This window comes from Echinococcus granulosus (assembly GCF_000524195.1).
Source record: "Echinococcus granulosus chromosome Unknown EG_S00102, whole genome shotgun sequence".
NCBI classification, from domain to species: Eukaryota; Metazoa; Platyhelminthes; class Cestoda; order Cyclophyllidea; family Taeniidae; genus Echinococcus; species Echinococcus granulosus.
The window spans coordinates 260,712-279,842 of NW_020170482.1; the positions used below are offsets into that span (position 1 = coordinate 260,712).

At 41.2% G+C, this 19,131-nt stretch overlaps 2 protein-coding genes across 2 annotated transcripts; both read left to right on the forward strand. All coding sequences in view use genetic code 11, as the record gives it.

Moving 5' to 3' along the window:
- Positions 1-1,064: 1,064 nt before the first annotated feature.
- Positions 1,065-1,504, forward strand: EGR_08318 (hypothetical protein; the record flags this gene model as incomplete). The annotated part of the gene is made up of 2 exons (XM_024497567.1): positions 1,065-1,138; positions 1,360-1,504. The coding sequence occupies 2 exons, from the start codon at positions 1,065-1,067 to the stop codon at positions 1,502-1,504; spliced, it is 219 nt and encodes a 72-aa protein (XP_024348045.1).
- Positions 1,505-10,542: 9,038 nt separating this feature from the next.
- EGR_08319 (hypothetical protein) lies at positions 10,543-14,401 on the forward strand (the record flags this gene model as incomplete). The annotated part of the gene is made up of 4 exons (XM_024497568.1): positions 10,543-10,649; positions 12,347-12,464; positions 12,715-12,840; positions 14,135-14,401. The coding sequence occupies 4 exons, from the start codon at positions 10,543-10,545 to the stop codon at positions 14,399-14,401; spliced, it is 618 nt and encodes a 205-aa protein (XP_024348046.1).
- Positions 14,402-19,131: the final 4,730 nt, after the last annotated feature.

A 19,131-nucleotide genomic window follows, 5' to 3' on the forward strand; every position in this document is an offset into this window, starting at 1 on the left:
AAACTTGCCATTTTGACCGCAAACAAGATGCCTAACCTCCTCGTTTTGCATTAGTTAAAGAGGCTATGGTTTGAGTTTGCAAGTGTCTTTTCCCTCATTTCTTCCCTATTTTCCTATCTTCCTTCATTTGCGTTGACCATTTGACTTATTTGTCGAAACTGTTGTAGATTCACTGATTATACCAAACACATTCTATCGTCGGCTGACTTTGGTTGCTACTGTAGTACGCCAATGCTGCTACAATTGCATCTGTCGAATTCCCACTCATGTACGCTTCCGCTATCTTTTTCATCATCAACAGCACCATAGATGAGATCTCCACTTCGATGAAATGATTCTTTTTAACATGACACACAACCTGGATTTCCTGCTTTCATGCGGAATTCACCGCTCTAATCGACCAATGCCATAAGCCGCACTGCACTGTCTCATTTTTGAAATTAAGTCACAGAGAAATACATTTGCTTTATTTACGGAATAAGATTGCCATTTGAAGAAGTCATTTAAGTTCTGTTACAGTAAAAAGTGATGTAACTCATACCGATGATACAGAGGGCAGCATGCCAAATAATATATCGACATCTTAGGATTTCAGGCTATCCTGCTTTTAAATAAGCGTCCACTTCAATTGATTTCATCATAACCACAGTTCTACCTTATTATTGAAATGCCTGCTTTTAAACTTAATACGAACCTCTTGTCAGTTTCTGAATAGAAGTCTAAACGTACCAACTTCACTGAGGTCAACTGACACAATATAAGGTCTACTTATGTGGATCGAAGGCATGTTCCAGTACATGGCAATTAATTGATGCGCTAAGCACGTCTTCCAATGAAGCGCAAGCGTCGTTGATTTATCATGGTTCTTGTGAATTCAGAGGAGTCAATGTTCTCATCCCCTAAATGCACGAAAATGAGAAAAGATAAACCAATAGATGAAGAGCAGTACTGAAACATCCACCAAACTTGGTACAATGTAACAGTCATGGGAGAATGGCTGAAACCAGATAGTGTAATCGGAACTGGTAGAGAGGAGAGCACATCACCTAATTAGTAGAGCTTACATGAGTGGAATGACGACAGGTCCGATGGAGCTGGAAGACGGTGGAGCCAAATCGGAAGCTGTCAAGTCTGATTGGTAAGTAGCGACGTCCACAACACAGGCGGCTAAGAGAGATGACAGTGGTGACAGTGGCTTGTTGTAGTCATTCCGTTTTGATATTTTGCAAAAAAATGCCTAACTGACGTTGACTGAGTAATTTTGCAAACAAGTTTGTGCATGTGTGACGCGAATTCGACGAGTTCATAACACAGGAGAAGGAGCACAAACGCGGGCTCCACTTGCTTCCTTCCGGACAGTTTCCTCATCACCACCATCGCGTATTCATTTATATGTGCTCGTCTGCACTCTCTATCCTGTCGCATCTTCCTCCTTGCATGTTCTACTATACACCTGTCCATGTTACGGTTCTTCCCTCAACCTCTTCTCTTCAGTTCATCTTGACCTCCCTCTACTTACTTTCTACCGTCCACACACAAATGCACCAGTGAGCACCAATTCGCCTGCACACAGGCTCTGAATTCCGTTATTGCTTTCGCATAAAGCTCTTATTACCTAGGGTACTCTTAACAATCACGCCATATCTGCATATTTCATAACATTTCAAGTCGTCCTATGAGATGCTTCGCCCTCATTGCCTGTTATCCCTTTGGAATTCCCGCGGCAGATGCTGGTTGATAAGCCAGGTTGATTTCCATTTAAGGTGGTAGTCACGACTTCTAATCAAGAGGCTTCAATTCCTGCCTTCCCTTTGCATCCACTTTCTCTTGGCGCATGTCCGAATTACTGATGTGTGCGCTCCACATGTTTATTTGTGCATACTTGTGGCATATTTGTTAGCTGATCGTAGCATTCCTGCAGATCTAATGCAGTTCTTTGTCACTAATTGGAGGAGCAGTCTGTACGAATTTTGACTCCACCTACTTCGTTGTGCATAGCGTTTACTTGATTATGCACTTCGTTTCTTGTCCTCAAAAAATAATTACAAGAGAATGCAAAAAATTTCCGCACTTATTCATTGCGGGTAGATACTTTTAAATTTGCACACAATCCTACGCTCTCATGGATTTCTGAATGCTGATAAGACAGCGAAATTAGTCAGAGTATTACATGATGTTGACAGTAAGTGTATGGTGAAAATTTGGGAATTAGCTTGCCTTCCTTTCCTCATTCTCTAGATTCGTTGAGATCATAATTTCCGTGCCTACTGTACTCCGTTTACATCTGGGTGGAGTTTCCCGCGCTAACTCCATTGCAAATGTCTGCGATCATTATAAGTGAAATATTTTTTTGAATTGGTTTTGCCACCCTTTTCCGTGAACGGTAAAACTGTCATTTATTTTAAAATAAGTAACGACCACTTACCTATATCTATTTGCTTAAGTTTTGATCTGATACATTCTTTTGATTTTTGTTACTACATTCCGTTTACTTCGAAATGGAACTTCTGTGTTAATGACAAACTGCGTCTATGATGTATCTGCAATTACACTGCTAACGTTAGCACAAGGTATTGCTTTAAATCGAACGATTATGCTGGTGGTAGTCATAAGGGCATCTGAGAATGGCTTTGACATGCCGCCAACTGTCACTAAATTAAGGCCAGCTTAGTTGAATCTCTCAATGTTGCTGCAGCATTCCCATTAGTGCTTTAATACATTCCTCCTCTACGACTTAATCAGACATCGTAGCATCGGCGGATACCATGTAATACTAAGAAAGTTTTCTTCAATTTGGCGTCAGTTAAAAGATATATTGGTCTCAAATTCTTCTCCAAGTCCTAATACATCATAGCAGTGTAGAATATTACACTATTAATGTACAGAGGAGCTTGGAAGATACAATTATATTCAAGGAGTGATGTTACGGAGCTGAGGCACCCGCGTCATTGGACACAGAGCTAAATTAGGTGTAAAATCACCGCACCAATTCAGAACAGATCATCATATATTTGGCTGTTGTTAGTTTGGTTCTAAATGGAAAAGGGGGATGCTATAAGTAACTACCACTGGATGAATATGCTTTGCAAAGTCAGTGGGTATAATTGATTCTCATAAATGCATAGAGCTAATCTTGCAGAAGATTTTGTGTGCAATGGGTAATGTGATGGGCACCAACATCCTTGGGAATACGTAAGTACGTACGAGTGTATGCATGGAGGTATGTCGGTTTGTGGAAAAGAAGGAATGGGTAAAGAGATGCAGGCAAGCGGTTGGGCTGTCCTACACTGGCTCATCTGCGAAGGCAATTGCTCAGCGCCAAACGTGTCCTGTGACAAGCTAGTAAGGAACTGTGTATACCTGAGTCAAATGTATTTTACACCAACTTACTTCTCTATCACTTGCTATTTACAACCAAATATCGTTGTTTGACATAACTGACTGTCGTGCATCTGACCATACAAGCGCATCAGTCTATGCAGCTTTTAATAATATGCTCTGCTATCCATGTTGCTTCCACTAACACCCCAACAAAACTTATTTGTATGCATTCTGAAGTTCTGTCCGGTAGTACGCATCCCCTCCTATGACGACTTTAAGGAAGACACAGACACACGGTCATTTCCAAAGGTCTAATTAATTACTATCACTTCTGCTTGATGGCAGACAGTCGCGTAATCACGGGTAAAGGGAATAGACACATGATCAATAGAAGGGAGACAGAAACGGTGAGGCCAAGAGACACATTTTTATTGGCTGCTGTGAAGATAATGTCAACAAAAATAGGATCTGCAGCTAACTTCAATATTGTTTCAGACGCCAGTGGAAGTTACTTTAGATTATTTTGCAGCAGGAAGAGGCCTGGAGTTACTTATTTTTTAAACACTGCTCTGGATAGCTGCAACTTATGTGTTGTGTCCTGTTATATTTTATTTCAGCGGTCAGAGCGGCTGTCTTTTCGGCAGTCCACCCACACCTTCATGCAAGCAACTTCATTGTTTTTTCTGTCACATCGTTGCTCACAACTATCAATCACATTCTTACAAATTCAACAATATTACCCATGGAATTTTTCGCACCACTCTAACTGCCTAGTCTCGGTCCCACCTACACCAACTGATTCTTTAATGCAAACTGGATGAATGCCACAATGCATGCGTACTGTAAGCTACTACACTTCAGGCAATGTCCCACTGCTTCTCCTCTTTCTACAAATACTGCAGAACGCCACAGTAAATCCATTCACATCTATGAGCACACGTTTTAAGCAGAATATTAACACTTAGCTGCTAACATTCAGCAGCGATAATTTTACGGAGTGTTACTGTCGCTTCCGATGACAATTAAACTTTCCAGTCTCTTCTTATTTTCGCTGTAGACAACGTTCTCTATTAAAGTACTACGGTACGAATTTACGAAATGTCAAATGCCATACACTGATAAAATCACTGAATGACATTTACAACCATGCGTGGGCTATCATTACTCTGTCTTGGCAACTCAGTTTTATCTTATAAAGTGGCTACAGGCTCTCGACTACGCCGGAAAATTAATAAGAGATGCTTGACTCTCAAATGCCACTTAAAATATCACTGCCAATCAAAATGTTTAGTTTCATAGGTACTTCAGTAAACGCAGTTTACGATGGTTTACTGGCGGCACTACCAGTTCCCCATCTCAACTTGACGAAATTGCATAAACTGCTGCAGCTTTTGTAACGCGGGAAACCATTACGTGCACAGAATTTGCAAAGTTTAAATCCGTCTAAATGCCACATAGAAAACAGAAGGTATGGAAAACAGGGCTTTTTGAAGATTTTACATGATTTGCAATTCAATAAGCAGCTTTAGCAATCCTAATGTCACAGAGGGTTCATTGATGCTGCCCTAAGTGTTCAAGTGCCACTGCTAATTTATCTAAGGCAGATGTCAAACCATGGGCACCATTTAATATTTAACCGATTTCTCATAGACAAAATCACCAATATTTAGTTATATTTTTTGTTTTATTGTTCGCGTGATGTTCAGGACCTGTGGCACGCATTAGTAGTTCCGGATGACTTATAGACAGGCATCTTACAATGTCAAGTTGAAGGTAAATTTCATGCGAATCAGGTTATTTTGATTGATTCCAAATGTGTTCCTATGGCTTTTTCATTCAATGCAGCGAACTGAATAACACCCTGTTGGTGTGACATTTGGAAAGAGGGAATTAAATGCATCGAATTTCAAAAAGAAATTGAGTTAAAAGATAAAAATGTCCAGACAAAACACAATTTAGATTTGTGCCTGCAGGCGGGTGCCCTGCAGGAACAATTTCTCCGTCGCTTATGTCAAGAGGGTTTTTTCTCACGAATCACATCTAATGCAATAAACTAGACCGGTTTATCGATGCCAGTTTGTTTTTACATCTTTTTACTGTAAAACACCGAGCAGCACATGCTCCTGCATATTTTACACAATTGTAGCCTAGATATGGATATCTTTTACATCCAGATGGAGAGATGACATATGCAGCATGTGAGCGTCAAAAAGGACACAATGGCATTAATCCCATCAGAAAAATACTGTTATTCTACATCTCACAGTGATGAATGCAAAAGTGAAGCTAGGGCCTTAAATTACCTCCTCTGTCAAAATAACATGGTTGACAATGTGTCACAACGGCATTTTTAGAGAGCACATATACTCTGCTTGTGCCTTTTATGACTTAATGATGAATCCTTTGTGTTTAAACGTATGTAGGGGATAAACGTACATATGCGACGATTGCGGAAAACAGTAAAATACTCTGAAGATGCAAACAACTGAACCTTATCAGTGAACTTCGTCATTTCATTTTTACAATTGTTAGAGACCACCATAAGATGATTATTCACGGACCGACAAAACTAACTAGCACAGCGCCTTGGTGTCGTGAATTTTCAGCATAAAATCGCACCCCAAGAAGTTTACTTACTACAAAACATTGGAGGTAGGTGTTAGATCAAATAGGAGGGTCAAATATAACTCTACCAAGGTAATAGTACTAAGACCTCATATAAATGCATGAAACACTTGTGCTTCGCTCACTAACTTCCGACTTGTTTTGAATAAAAATCAAATGAAACTATTTATAAGTAATTTACTTAATGTCAGTTGCAGATTGTTCGCTTTGATGGTATTTTGATTACTCTTTAATGGCACTGAAATTTGGTCCGGGTTGATTATTCAGTAATGATTGGCTGAACGATAGCAAACGAATTAAAGTGAGACGTGGATTTGTTGCCGGTATAGCCTTTTTAACTAGTCTTGCTGCCTTTCTTGCACGCATGCATAAGGAGCTGCTTTTTCATCAATTTCTTTGCATTAGAATCTTCTCTCCAACTACAACCTTTATAACGCTTTGTCCTCTGCATTTTGAGATATGCCGATAAGTGGAAGCAGTTGTAAATTAAGGGAATGTGTGACATGAATTGCACTTGGACATACACAGGCCACCCGCTTAGAGCTTCCGTATACATTATAAACAAATCTCGGGGCATGTTTATAAGAACTATAAGGAACGCTTAAGAAGGTAGGCAGAAGCTTACGTATGTAATGCTGACTAAATTATGGGCAAAAAGACGTCCGTCTGTTGAGGTACTCTTGCCCAGTTACCATGACTCTACCAGAATGCTTGACCATGGATGGTAAATGGTACCACATGGCACTTTGTTGAAGAGAACCACAGTGTAAACAAACAGAAATGAATTTAATATATGCCGCTACTTATAAACACAATTAGTTTGATAAGCTGATGGATGCCTGGTTAGAATTTGACGTCAGCTTGCAGTTGTTCTTATGCATCAAACAACCAGTGCGATCGTCATTTACTCAACCAAAGCATAACAAACTTTCACACACTGAGATTCTCTACCTTTTAAAAAGCAGGTGAACTCGTCTTTGTGATGCAGCTTAAAAATTTGCATGACGAATAATCTTGCACCAGTAGGTCACGGTTTTTAAAAAAGTATGTAAGTTACGACAAATGAAGCATTTGAAACTTATAATTTGGTCAATGGAAAAGCATTTGTTTCACCTTATCTGAATATTTTGCTTGGAACATTAGCAAACAGAAAAATATGTACGAAAGAGACGTATGAATGATCGTTATGAAACAGGTTTGGAAGATGGAGGTATTCCCATGGAGATGGCTTCGACGAAAGCACACTTTCTGTATTATCCAATCCACATAATCTGCATGGCATTCCGATAGCAAAGACGTGGTTCCGTTTCCGCTGTATTCTGATCTGCTGCATGCCGCGATGAAATGCAAATACGAGAGATGCTGCAAACGAGAGCACAAAATTGTTTTGGATCCAAAAGACAAGTTTGATGCATTTAAATTTATGCGTGCACAAAATTACAGGTTTGGTCTTCACCGATCAAGCCCCGCTGGACATTGAGGGCAAGCATAATGATACGTGCCAATATTCAAAAATTGAACAACTCTGGTAACTCTAAGTTGTAGCACGGAATCTCTTGCTCGTCGCTATGTATTTGCTGATGCTCAAAATTTAGGTGAGGACAACTGCATCCTTTGTCCGTTGAGAGATCTTCCTCCCACATATTGTGCTTTAGTTTGCAGTTGGGCGCATAGACGAATTTCACCAAATTCGGACATAACGTTAAATGTATCCCCTCGATGTAGCGGAATGGTAAAATGTGCACTGTCCATGGACTAAATAAAAGGCCAGTTTATGTCAATTTAGTCAAAATGTTAACATAATGCAAGCATTTGGTGTATTACACTTAAGCAATTAAAGTACGCCGACAAATTCTTTCAGCAGTACCATTCTGCTAAGCATTATACATGTACAGGAAAAGTGGGTATTTTTGATATATTGTGATCTATAGCCCGTACTACTGCTAAAATTTTGTTTATTCTGGTTCAGTGCAGTCTACCTCGCCTACAGAATCCCAAACATTACCTTATCACAGTAATATTGTGCTTCTCTGGAAAGCAATATTTGGCATAGAAGACTAGCTTCATTACGTTGACAGCACGCAGCTGAGTGGCTATATGGAGATCAACTATTTCAGCCAGTTGTGAGTCATTTAGTACAACATCAACTCGCTGTTTCGCAATCTCAAATAACGGCAAAATTATTTAGAAATGAATGAATTGGAGGCGATATGGATCCCATTTGTGGCCAATTCTTTCATCATTGGCAATTGCTGCAGAGCATCGCCACACGTAGAGCGCCCTGAGTGTGACCACGTAAATGTTGCCTCATGGTATGTAAAGGTGCAACGCACAGCGTAATCGTATATCTATGTCTACGAAAATGAGCAGGATGAATGAATATTATTTAGATGAGATGATTTCTTACCCTGAAATGAGGTCAGCTGACTGACTTTGTTGGCACCAAAATAAGGGCACGACCACTTTGCATTGGCGGGTGTATCTCTAGTTTGCGGAATTCTATTTGACTGGATAGCGGGTCACTACTACTCACAGCCACAACAGAGCAGTTTATCCTGTGGGGCTAGCTGCAGTAAATATCTACATTCCAAGTCCACGAGTTGTGGCATTGCTATTAACATTACAATTTTCATAGTTCGAATTTACGCCTCTCGCGTAGAGGTAAGCCGGCTCGAGTGTCCGGACGGTGAAGTAAAGGAGAGGGAACCAGATAGGTGTTTGTGTGACATTCGCCCAATACGAGGAGCAAAAGCCATGAACTGCTGGAAGAAGGCAATGTGGCTATCGTGAAATTGCGGGACAAATCGGAATTTTAAAGGCAAACAATTATAATAATCTAAAATGGAGTCCTGTGTTGCTGGTCCAAAATTAACCCACATACGTTTGATTTGTTAAAAAGGATTTTTAAATCTTTTAGATTGGCACCAAAGATAAATATTCTCATAACTGGTTGCAGCTAATGGAAGGTTATGAAAGGGTCAGTGCAGAGTTATTGCCGACTGCAGTGAGGAAGCGCATCGATCCACAGAGAGGTGATTCGAGGCTAATTCTGACTCCTCTGATACGCAGACAAGTCGCAGGTTCACCAACATAGCTGGCTAAGCAAATATGATAAGCCAGAATGATCAGACTTGAGTGAATAAAGAAAACGCCTTCCTTACAGTTACAACCTCGAAATGAGGCAGTATTACAATCAGGAAAGCGCTGATAGGGTTCTTATTCTGCACAGCACTTGCTATTGACCCTGTCTATATCACACCTTGGTAAAATGTCCGTTCCACGTTATTCAATTTGACTGGATGTGGAGTTTCTGCCCATCTGATTCCAATGAAGAACACACACTAGGAAGCTGTTGTGTGACTTCTCCAAGTAAAAGAAGGAACAAAGTCGGAAGGGAAGAAAGCGAAAAGAAAGGAATAAAGAAGGTGCATCTGCAAAGAGTTGTCTGCGTTTACGTTGACTGTGGTTGACCTATTATTCAACGTGTCTCTGGTTATGCATGCCCACGGCGTCTTTCCTTCCCTTTGCTTGTGATTTGGCCGCAAGAATTTGAAACCCAAGACTTATGCTTCAGTTAAGACTATTGCCACGTACTGCAACTTCTTTATTCGACAAAGTCGACTTAGGAACATTGTGGGTAAATAACCCTGTACTTCGTCAGATTCTGCTATTACAGTTAGTGGTTTCGACTCACATCTTTGATGAAGAGGAGATTGCACTGAAATGACTTAAGTAGTGATCAGTTTCCATGCTTTACTATGCCTTGCACCTGCACGAATACAACGGAGTGAGGGCAGTGACAATGTGAGCAAACGCATTGCCTGAGTTTGTGTAGTTATGTGGACTGACTACCAAACACAGGCCAGACCTGTGTTCGGTCGAATCCACTTTGCTCATTTTATGAAGAATCTCAATGTTCACAGGTCAAGTGAATAAATGTGAAGAGGTGGTTGAGAAGCACGTCAGCTATTGTAGTGATAGCCACCACCATATATTCTGGTTTACATGACATTATTCCTGCATTTTCAGAAGAACAAACTGTCTGAAAACTGTCTGCACAATGACATTTGTTGACGTACTGGGTGATATATGATGGGTAACTCGTAGTCTCGGAAAGCTCTTTCCTCGAGAGAGAACCATGCCCACTTGATCACGCCACTATCTAGCTGGCATCATATGGTGGAGGATTGACACTCCACCAAATAGCGCTTTAAATGACTTCCTTTCATCAATGCTAAATGTGATGAAGAAGCAGAGGCCGAAAAGCGTTGACATCTTCACTAAAGTGATTCTATCCACTGACCCGATAACTTTAATTTAGCAGTTTCTATCCAGTGACCACAACAACAGAAACAACGGTTTTAGTGGTACACTCATTTTCATTTTATTTAAATAGCAGTGCGAATGTAGACTTTGCACTGCTCTTCATAGGAGTGGAAACGGAGGTGGATGGGGAAGTATAGATGTAGAAATAGAAGCCTCCACTCCGTGTAACATTTCACATTAACAGAAATGGAGCTTGTTATTAAGGAAAGGCTGATTCTCCCTGCCTGAATACAGAGGAGAGAAGAAACCGTCCCGCTATCAGTATCAGGCATGTCCATCATCCATCACAGACGAATCTACACAGTGTCTATGCGTCGCGATATATTGCGAGTTGAAGAAGGAGGAGAAGAGAAAGTCCCTCCACCACAACTCTCTATGTCAGTCTAATGATTTTAATGGTCGCTAACAACACTTTGGGTGCAAATGAATGGACCGAGTCAGCATGAGTGATCAGGTGAGGAGGGAGATGTTGCTGCCTATTCAATTGGAGGCCATGGCATTCACTGCTAAATTGTACCAATCAACTTCACTAACATAGGGATTTGATGATGCAGCGAACATCACCTCAGCTCATTTCCACTGCTGCACTCACTCGCCCACACACTTACTTGAATTTGCAATGAAAGGAAGCCTAAGTTTCACGTCTACGTGGTCCAAATCACTCAAATGGTGGATCAATGGCACCATATCATTGTTATAGCAGTGCTACGGAAATATGTCTGCATCTGTAAGTTGAATTTTGTCATTAGGATTAGAACCAAGCATTGTTTCGTATTGTAGGGATTTTGTCCTTTTATTCATTTTGATTCCTACACTAACAAATTTATTCACCATTCAAGCGCTCATTTTTGTAGGTAGTAATAGTCCAAAAATTTTGGCAAATGTTGACTTAATGAGACAATGGATTGTCCCAACTTACCCATTGTGGAAGATGGGATTGTGGTTAGTTGAAATCTACATTTATTATCTCGCTAAATGCCTGTATGGCCTCGGTTATTGCTTCCATGTGCCCGTAATCTAGATGCAAATGTACCTTCTGCCTATTTATACAAATTAGACCTTCTTCACTAAAAGACGCTCATTGAGCGTTGCATCAATTGATAAACTCAACAAAATGAGGTCTCCACACCTGGGCCAGGAAAGACTTAACTCGAGGATAAATGGTGGTAGTAAGCATTCTCTAATTTTAGACATCATACTTGGCACATGCCAGTTATGACTTGATCTGCTTTATCCTGCATTTATTTGCCTAAAGTAGATTCCGCCACTGATTTGCATTGTGTGATTTCTGGTGTGTGTGCTACGAAAATGCGGACCATTTGTGTGTGTATGTGTGTACGTTGGTATGTGGATAAGTATGTGAAAATGAGTAGACGTAGTCTAGTAAGTGGAGAAGATCGTGAACATATTTACAAATGCATCAAAATGTGGGTGTAATAGTGAGCAGGAATCGACACGAACGTGCAGAGAGGTGAATGTATGAATTAAAAGCAAGATATTAAAAAGATGGACTATGGTATAGAGATGTGCATATTAAATTTGCAAAAGTAAAAACAATAGCAAATAAGGAGAGGTGAAAATGTGAACGTATTTTACATTAGTGATACTTTTCCGGTTCCACCCACTGTATCTCTCAAACCACACTTGTCCCATTCCCCATTTCCCACGCCAGGTTAACCCCCACTAATGACCTTATTAACCATTGGTTCCCAATACGCGTAATCGGCTAAATTTTATCACAGCCAATTTTTATGCCACCGCCTCAACCTTGTCCTCTCTTTTGGCTTCGCCTTCAGCGTCCAGGTATATGGCCTCATGCCACCATCTTTGGTACATCATACATTGTTGGTAGGGTCATCCCATTCACAGGTCCATTAATGCAGCCGCAATATTGTCAACAGATTTAGAGGGAGAAGAGCAGCAGGCAGTAGCAAACCACTTCTCGTCCTTTCCTGTTACTTGTGCTGCTGCTCTCTGCAAATTATCTGATGCGAAGTTAAGATTTTGCTGTATTTGAGCCCACAATTTTAGGTGTGGGCGTATGCAGGAAGTAAAATGCGACCGTTTATTCCAGTGAGCAAACCCTAGTTGTGGCCAAAGTTGTTACTGCATGCCTTAACACAGCTTGTGTAATAGTCACCACGAATGATGCTGGCAGGGACGCGAGGAGCCACATGAAGCAAGTTGGGAGTGTGAGCGGACGAGGATGCAAAGCACACTAAGCGATCATCTTCGCGGTGCTCGAGTTTGGTTAACTGAAAGATTCCCAATGACTGATTTATCAGTGACTCTACCTAATGATGCTTTAACAAGAACTTTTACGTTCTTTGAATCGGCATTGCAGAAATAACCACATATGCAAATGCTACTTTTTATAAAATTAAATACTACTGCTACTACTATAGGCATTATGCTTGCTTATTGTGAGCTTGCACTGTTTAGCCTCCTAAAAGGTTGCGACGCGATGTGACTACGCGCCTCATCCTCAGTCACTTTGACGAGTTTGCCTCCACCCTCACGCACAGTCTTGGAGTGTTGCGAAAGCAGCCACTCCCATTTACCCTTAAGGTGAGACAAATCATTCAAGCTAACCTCACTCACCATCACGGTGGTAAATCCACGTCATTATCAGAGCGGTGCTATGAACATGCGTTTAATTGCATCCACTGTAATCGCAAAAGAGTGGCTTTGCGAGCAGTCACCAATTTATTTCGTAAAATGTTCACACTACAAGATCGCCATTTAAACTCACTGATCAACTAGAGGACATCCAACTCAGCACTCACCATCAGTCTCTCTACCAAATCGCCTCACCTGTGCAGAGTGAAACCCGCTTCAGTAAAAAAATTTAAGGTTTCTTTTGAAAAATTACACAGATTTTGCAAGCAAAATCCATTTATTGCACATTATGAACCGGTATTTCCTTTACAATTCTGTAACTGCTGCATCTGACATGTCCTCGTTGAATTTGATACGAGGTGTGCCCAAATCAGCTCAGGAATATTTCATTTTCAGTCCATAAAGTAGGCGCGTCAAACTGCTCTCGCACCAGCATAAACGGTGGGCTGATAGTCCAGCAAAGTAATAACATGATGCCTCACACCCCTCAGCACAACAATATTCTCTAGGACATAAATCACTGCAGCAGCAACAACCGCAACTTTCGTTAAAAGATGCATTTTAAATCTAATTTTCAAATATTTACATAACCTTAGAAGGGCACTTCAATGATATGCGTACTTCCCGCATTTGTTGAGCAGGGTACTGTTTAAAATGAGCATTTATTTTACTGACTAATTTGAAACAGACGACAGGTGAAAAGCATTAGGAAAGGGATGTAATGTAGCGACAGCGACTAATCTTGACATTGAAGACAGAAGCTGATTATAGCACATTGGTTTTGCAAGTGGGAAACAAATTCGAACTCCAACGACTTCCATTCACATTTAGAGTTCCCACATTTCATTGCATTTAAAATACTCCCAGCATCTGCCCAACTGCTTGCTCAATCTGCCACTGATGCATAGGCTACTCAATTTGCTGATGTTGGCTTCATGGCACTAGTTCGTGCAGAAGTGATACCTCACGTCTTGCCTCTAGAAATACGTGGCAATGTACTGAAGACGGACTACTATTAGGGTTGGAATGTGCTGACGACTGCAGGTAGGCGGAGTCTATCATGTAAACACGAATAGACGAACGCAGTCTTTCCCAGCACGCCTCCGGATGTTGATACATTACAAATTTGTGAAGTACTTGTTAATATGGTTTTTAGAGCTTTTCTTAAATAACAGTTTCTGCCATCTTAGTTGGATGAGCTGACGTCACCTGATCGTGAATTTATTTCACGTCGACCTTCGAGTTGAAGCCGCAGCTGCAATCCTTCCACTTACGTCACGAGGGTCGTATTATTCAGTTGGGTTTCGACAGCTCCAGTCACTCACTCATGCTCCCGACTGTAATGTATGGTGTCACACGGAGCTTCGATCTAAGACCAGTGGATCCCGATATTGGCTCACCAGGATCAAAAAACCAGATCTCGTACTCACCAATTCATGGCTTCACTCCTTTTCGGAAGCGAAAGTTGGAATTCGGCACTGAAGATGAAAACCACAAAGCTGCCTCGTGATATGAAAGCATGTCTAGGAATGAGTCTTGATATTATTTTTGATTTGACCACTCTGTTTGCAAGGCCTATTGTGAGTTGCATTTTCCATCAAAGTACTCGTTGTCCTGTCAACTATTTGCTTCACGATGTTCAACATGAGAAACCAGAACGACTCATTGAATTATCGCAACCGAACTTCTGTTCAAAATGAAGTTGTAGTTATCGAGAACCTGCATTTTCAACCAGCAGTTAGTAATATCTACAGTTGGCGATTCTGCGCACGTGTAATCACGAATGCCCTTGCACAAATTAAACACTAAGGCATATCATTCTTCAAATGCAAGTGAGACCCCGTTTACCAATAGGTACTCATTAGAGAGTCGACCAATTAACGACAGATGCATCACATCACATCACCCACAAATCTTAACTCAATGAGGCCATCTAACGTGGGTAAATAAAGAATCCTTTCACGAAGAAGCGTTGAGAGTAAGCACACTCTGCATGCACGCACAAGCTATTCAGCAAAGTAATCCTTACATCAAGGCAGACTGGTGGACACAGACGGAAAGCATGAGCTAGTGAAGTTAGCGTGCATTGCCACCACTCGAATTGGAGCATTTTGGTTAGAAGTCGTGACTATCACTTAAGATGGGAATCAACTTTGCTTATCCACCAGCATCTGCCGCAGAAATGGTGAAAGGTAATAGGCATTAGGAGGAAGCACCTCATGTGACTACTTGAAATGTTATGGAATATGCAAAAATGGGGTAGTTGTTAAGAGTGCTGCTGAAGCAGCTAACAGGTGCTGCACACAAAATTAGAAATGGAAAGCAGAATGAGCATGCAGGCATGTTGGTGTTATCTCTTGCATCTGGGTGCGTACAATAAAAGATAAGTTGAAGAAGGTCAAGGTGAACTGGAGAGCAGAGGTGGAGTACATCGTAAATGGACAGACCCAAGGCAAAGCCTGCTAGAGGGAGGATGCGACAGGTGAGAGAGTGCAGACGAGCACATTTAATGGATGTGATGATGGCGATGAGGGGATTGGCTTGAAGGACTCAAGTGCAGACCGCATTTGTGCTCTTTCTTCTGTGTTGTGAACTCAATCATTCTCATCACTCACGCTCACGCCTGCTTGCATCTTCCGAAAGTGAAGTGGGGTGGATTGTGAGGTGATCAGCAGGAAAGAGCAGTTGAGTGGATCAAGATCATGTTAAGGCTTTTGACTGATTTTTGCCATCGCTTTGAGTGCTATATGTACCATCGTCAGGACCAAATTCACTGCTTAGCTGACAGTATGAGGAGAAATGTCAGTAGACACTCCTCGGTCGGTGTGCCGACTGTGGCCAACATTACCAACGGGTAGACGGAATTGGTGGATATGAGTGATGGAAGTGGATGAGGCGAAATCAAGTAGTCGTGCATTGTGCTCGAATGGTTTCACACTCATGGCATTGGGTTGTGAATACTGCCAAGTAGCATGATAGCTCACTCTCACTAACGATTGCACTTCGCGTCACAGAGGTGACTCAATGAAGACGTGGCGCTTGAGAAGTGGTCACTCTCCGTTGCCCATTCTGTCACGAATGCAATCATGATCATCAGCACTCCGACTTAACCACGTCAAATATCGTCTTTTTTTATCTCTTGCCAGTAGATATTATTCTAGCCACATTCAAACTGCTGCATACCTATTCTTTTCTTGTTCAAGCAGCACTAACGTGTCTCTACTTAAATCATAACCCTGCACTGCCCTCACATTTTCTGTTTCAACTAATAGTTCACGCTGAAATAATGAGCTGATGGTGCGCATCTCTCTAACTCGTACTGATGTTTGAGTAGCATGTGAAGTTGCTTAGTCTACGTCGGTTAGAGATTTCTTGCAAAATATGGAAATGTGATGCCTACACCAAGCCACTGCCACCACATTCACATCTCTTACCCACCTGTTTGTGGATGTCACCACTTACCAATCAAACTTAATAGCTTCCGATCTGGGTTTACTCTCTTTCATTTCTAACACGCTTGCATTGGTAGAAGTGAAGCTGCATGACGTCGTCATTTCACTCATATAAGGCTTGCTCATTTGCTGGGGTGTGCTCCTATTTATCACTTTGATCTCGTCATTCGGCTTAGGTCATTCTCCTATAACTGTCACATTGTGTTAGGTTTGGTGGTTATTTCAGTTCTGTTCTTCCCATATTACTTCATCTTTTCGTCCTTTTGCGCATATATGGTGTGAGAGCATCGAGTCATCCGGAGTGACAAGAGCCATGGTATACCGAGTAACCTTCCGTTTTACTACAGAACGTGCCTTGCGTAACAGTAATTGTCTTGCACTCGAACTCGTCGACAAACCAAAGGGATTCAACAGCATTTGTAGCATTCGGAAGACAGAAATCGTCCCACGGGTAATACCTCTGACAACTTTGCAAGCACATACAAAAGCTGGCCCATGTACAACGCTAGCTGAATGGCCGAAGTAGAGGTAGAGGCAGAAATGTGGCTGATTTGGGCACTGTCGAATTGCCGATGAAAATTCTTATGGGTTAATTTCGTCATTACGCTATCTATCTGCATTGTTTGATGCACCAAATTTGGTTATAGATAGCATTTTTTATATTTACTTTCCCAAAAGCATCCGTCTACGTGGTACGTTTGTTTTCGCATCCTTTTAATTTTGCAAAATGACCCGCATTGCTATAATGTTGCCGAGTGGCTGCATGTGAGTCTGGTGTAGGTTGATAATGCTTTAAATTACTGCTTATTGGAACATGTGCCTTTAACGCATCAATCTCATTTTGGTCGACAGTTGTATTCTTGAGCTGTCTTAAACGAAACACGAAAGCACCGAACAATAAATTCGCACGGACTCTGAGTTGTGTGCCCTGAAGTGTGGCGAGTTCAATGTCACCACACTTCCAATCAGAGCTTCGTGCAACACAAAGAAACATCAAGTTTGCAGCACTTGCGCTAATTCCACTGACTTTACAACATGATCAGAAGTCATTTCTACTCGCTTATATCCAATTGTATGCAATTGGTGATGAACAGAATAAACTTATGTAGAAATGGCACATTGGGATAATTTCGCACTATTCAGCAATCGAATGTGATGCTTTAGAGATGCGACAGGCATTCGGGTTATTTAACTACTTCCAAAAACGATCGAACAACAACAGTATAATTAGTTGTAAGTAATTGTTGCCTTTTGAGCGAAGTTTGCCTTCCATCCACCTTCTTTACGTAAGACCATCAACTTTATCCCTATCCACCGCACGACCAGGTGCCTTCAACATTCTATTCCTCTTTGCCATACACGCCGATAGAGTAGTTCTAAAAGAAGTAACACGTATTCCTCATATTGCTCTTATTAACAAGGCTAGTTGAAATATCAATGCTACGGACTTTTAGTAAGTAGCATAATGAAGCAACGGGAACATAAATTAACCTACTCTTCCTACTGGTATGCAGCAAACCCAAGGGGTTTCACCTTATTTGTACTAGAAAGAAGAACCTAAAGCCTGGCTGATTTGCCTCTTTCATAGCCCGTAGACCGTGGCCCACGACAATCCCTACCATCTACTGCACGCGTTTGATTCACCAATTCATGCATTTAATCATTTCTACCTCACATTTCTTACCATCACATTGCTTTGATTCGTTTAGCACTATCATAACATGAAATGGCAAATTTCGGATTAGTGAAAATGCGTCCAGATTTGGTGAAGTAGATACCTCTGTACTGAATATTAAATACATAGCATGAAAGGAGGCAATACGCGTTCTCCAGTGAGTGTTGTGCAGCAATGTTCAAGCCCGCGATTTCGCACTAGCGTTTCGACGGTTTCCCATACCACGTCATCTCAGATCTAAGGTTGATAAACGTTGTCTCAAAGTTGCACGCTCGTCAACTCACAATTCTTCCGCTTCCCAATCGCAGCATTTGTGGGAGAGTAGTCATTCAAAATTTGACCATCCCTCTGTGCGAGGTATTCATTTAAAATAGCGTTCACCGAAACAAATCCACGCTGGGCAAATTTGGTCACAGTCAACCGAATATGTGTGCAGATACGACATCACCATCTGCAGCATGTTAAGCGTCATCAAATTGTAGTTTATTTAAGGAGTGAGTGCAATGTAGTAGATCAAATTAACTACCTAAGTGCCAATGCAATAAAGCCAAATGCTCTTCAACTGCCTAAGCGACATAGGCATTACAATCACACATCTGCCATTACTCTTTTCTAAGCCGGTATTCTGTTGGACATTTGATTTAATTCAAGTCACCAAAGGCATTCCAACGCCAAAAAATGAGGGAAGGACCTTTCATTTTATTACAGCTTCTACGTGAATTTGTGCTCTGTTTCGATAAAATTCCTTAAATATATATAACGAAACACAACCGAAGATATACGTACTCAGTGCACCCGCAAAATTTTGCCTGCATGCAAATAATGCACGACAAGGAAATCAAACAGATGGGAATTAAGCAGCAATAGAATTCCACATATAATTGTCAATTATGGGCCATAATATTGAAGTACTTTAGTGAAAAACCCATTTAATTATAATGCTAACGACTTGCGCCCAATTCGATCCTAGTTTCGAAAATCCAGTTTGTAAACATGCCAAGTGTTTCATTGATACTCAATAAAATATACATATCCTGGGACCCACACTGGTCAGCAAAATACTTTGCATCCAAGTCACTGTGCGTGACAACCACTGGTGTGAGCTCAACAGGA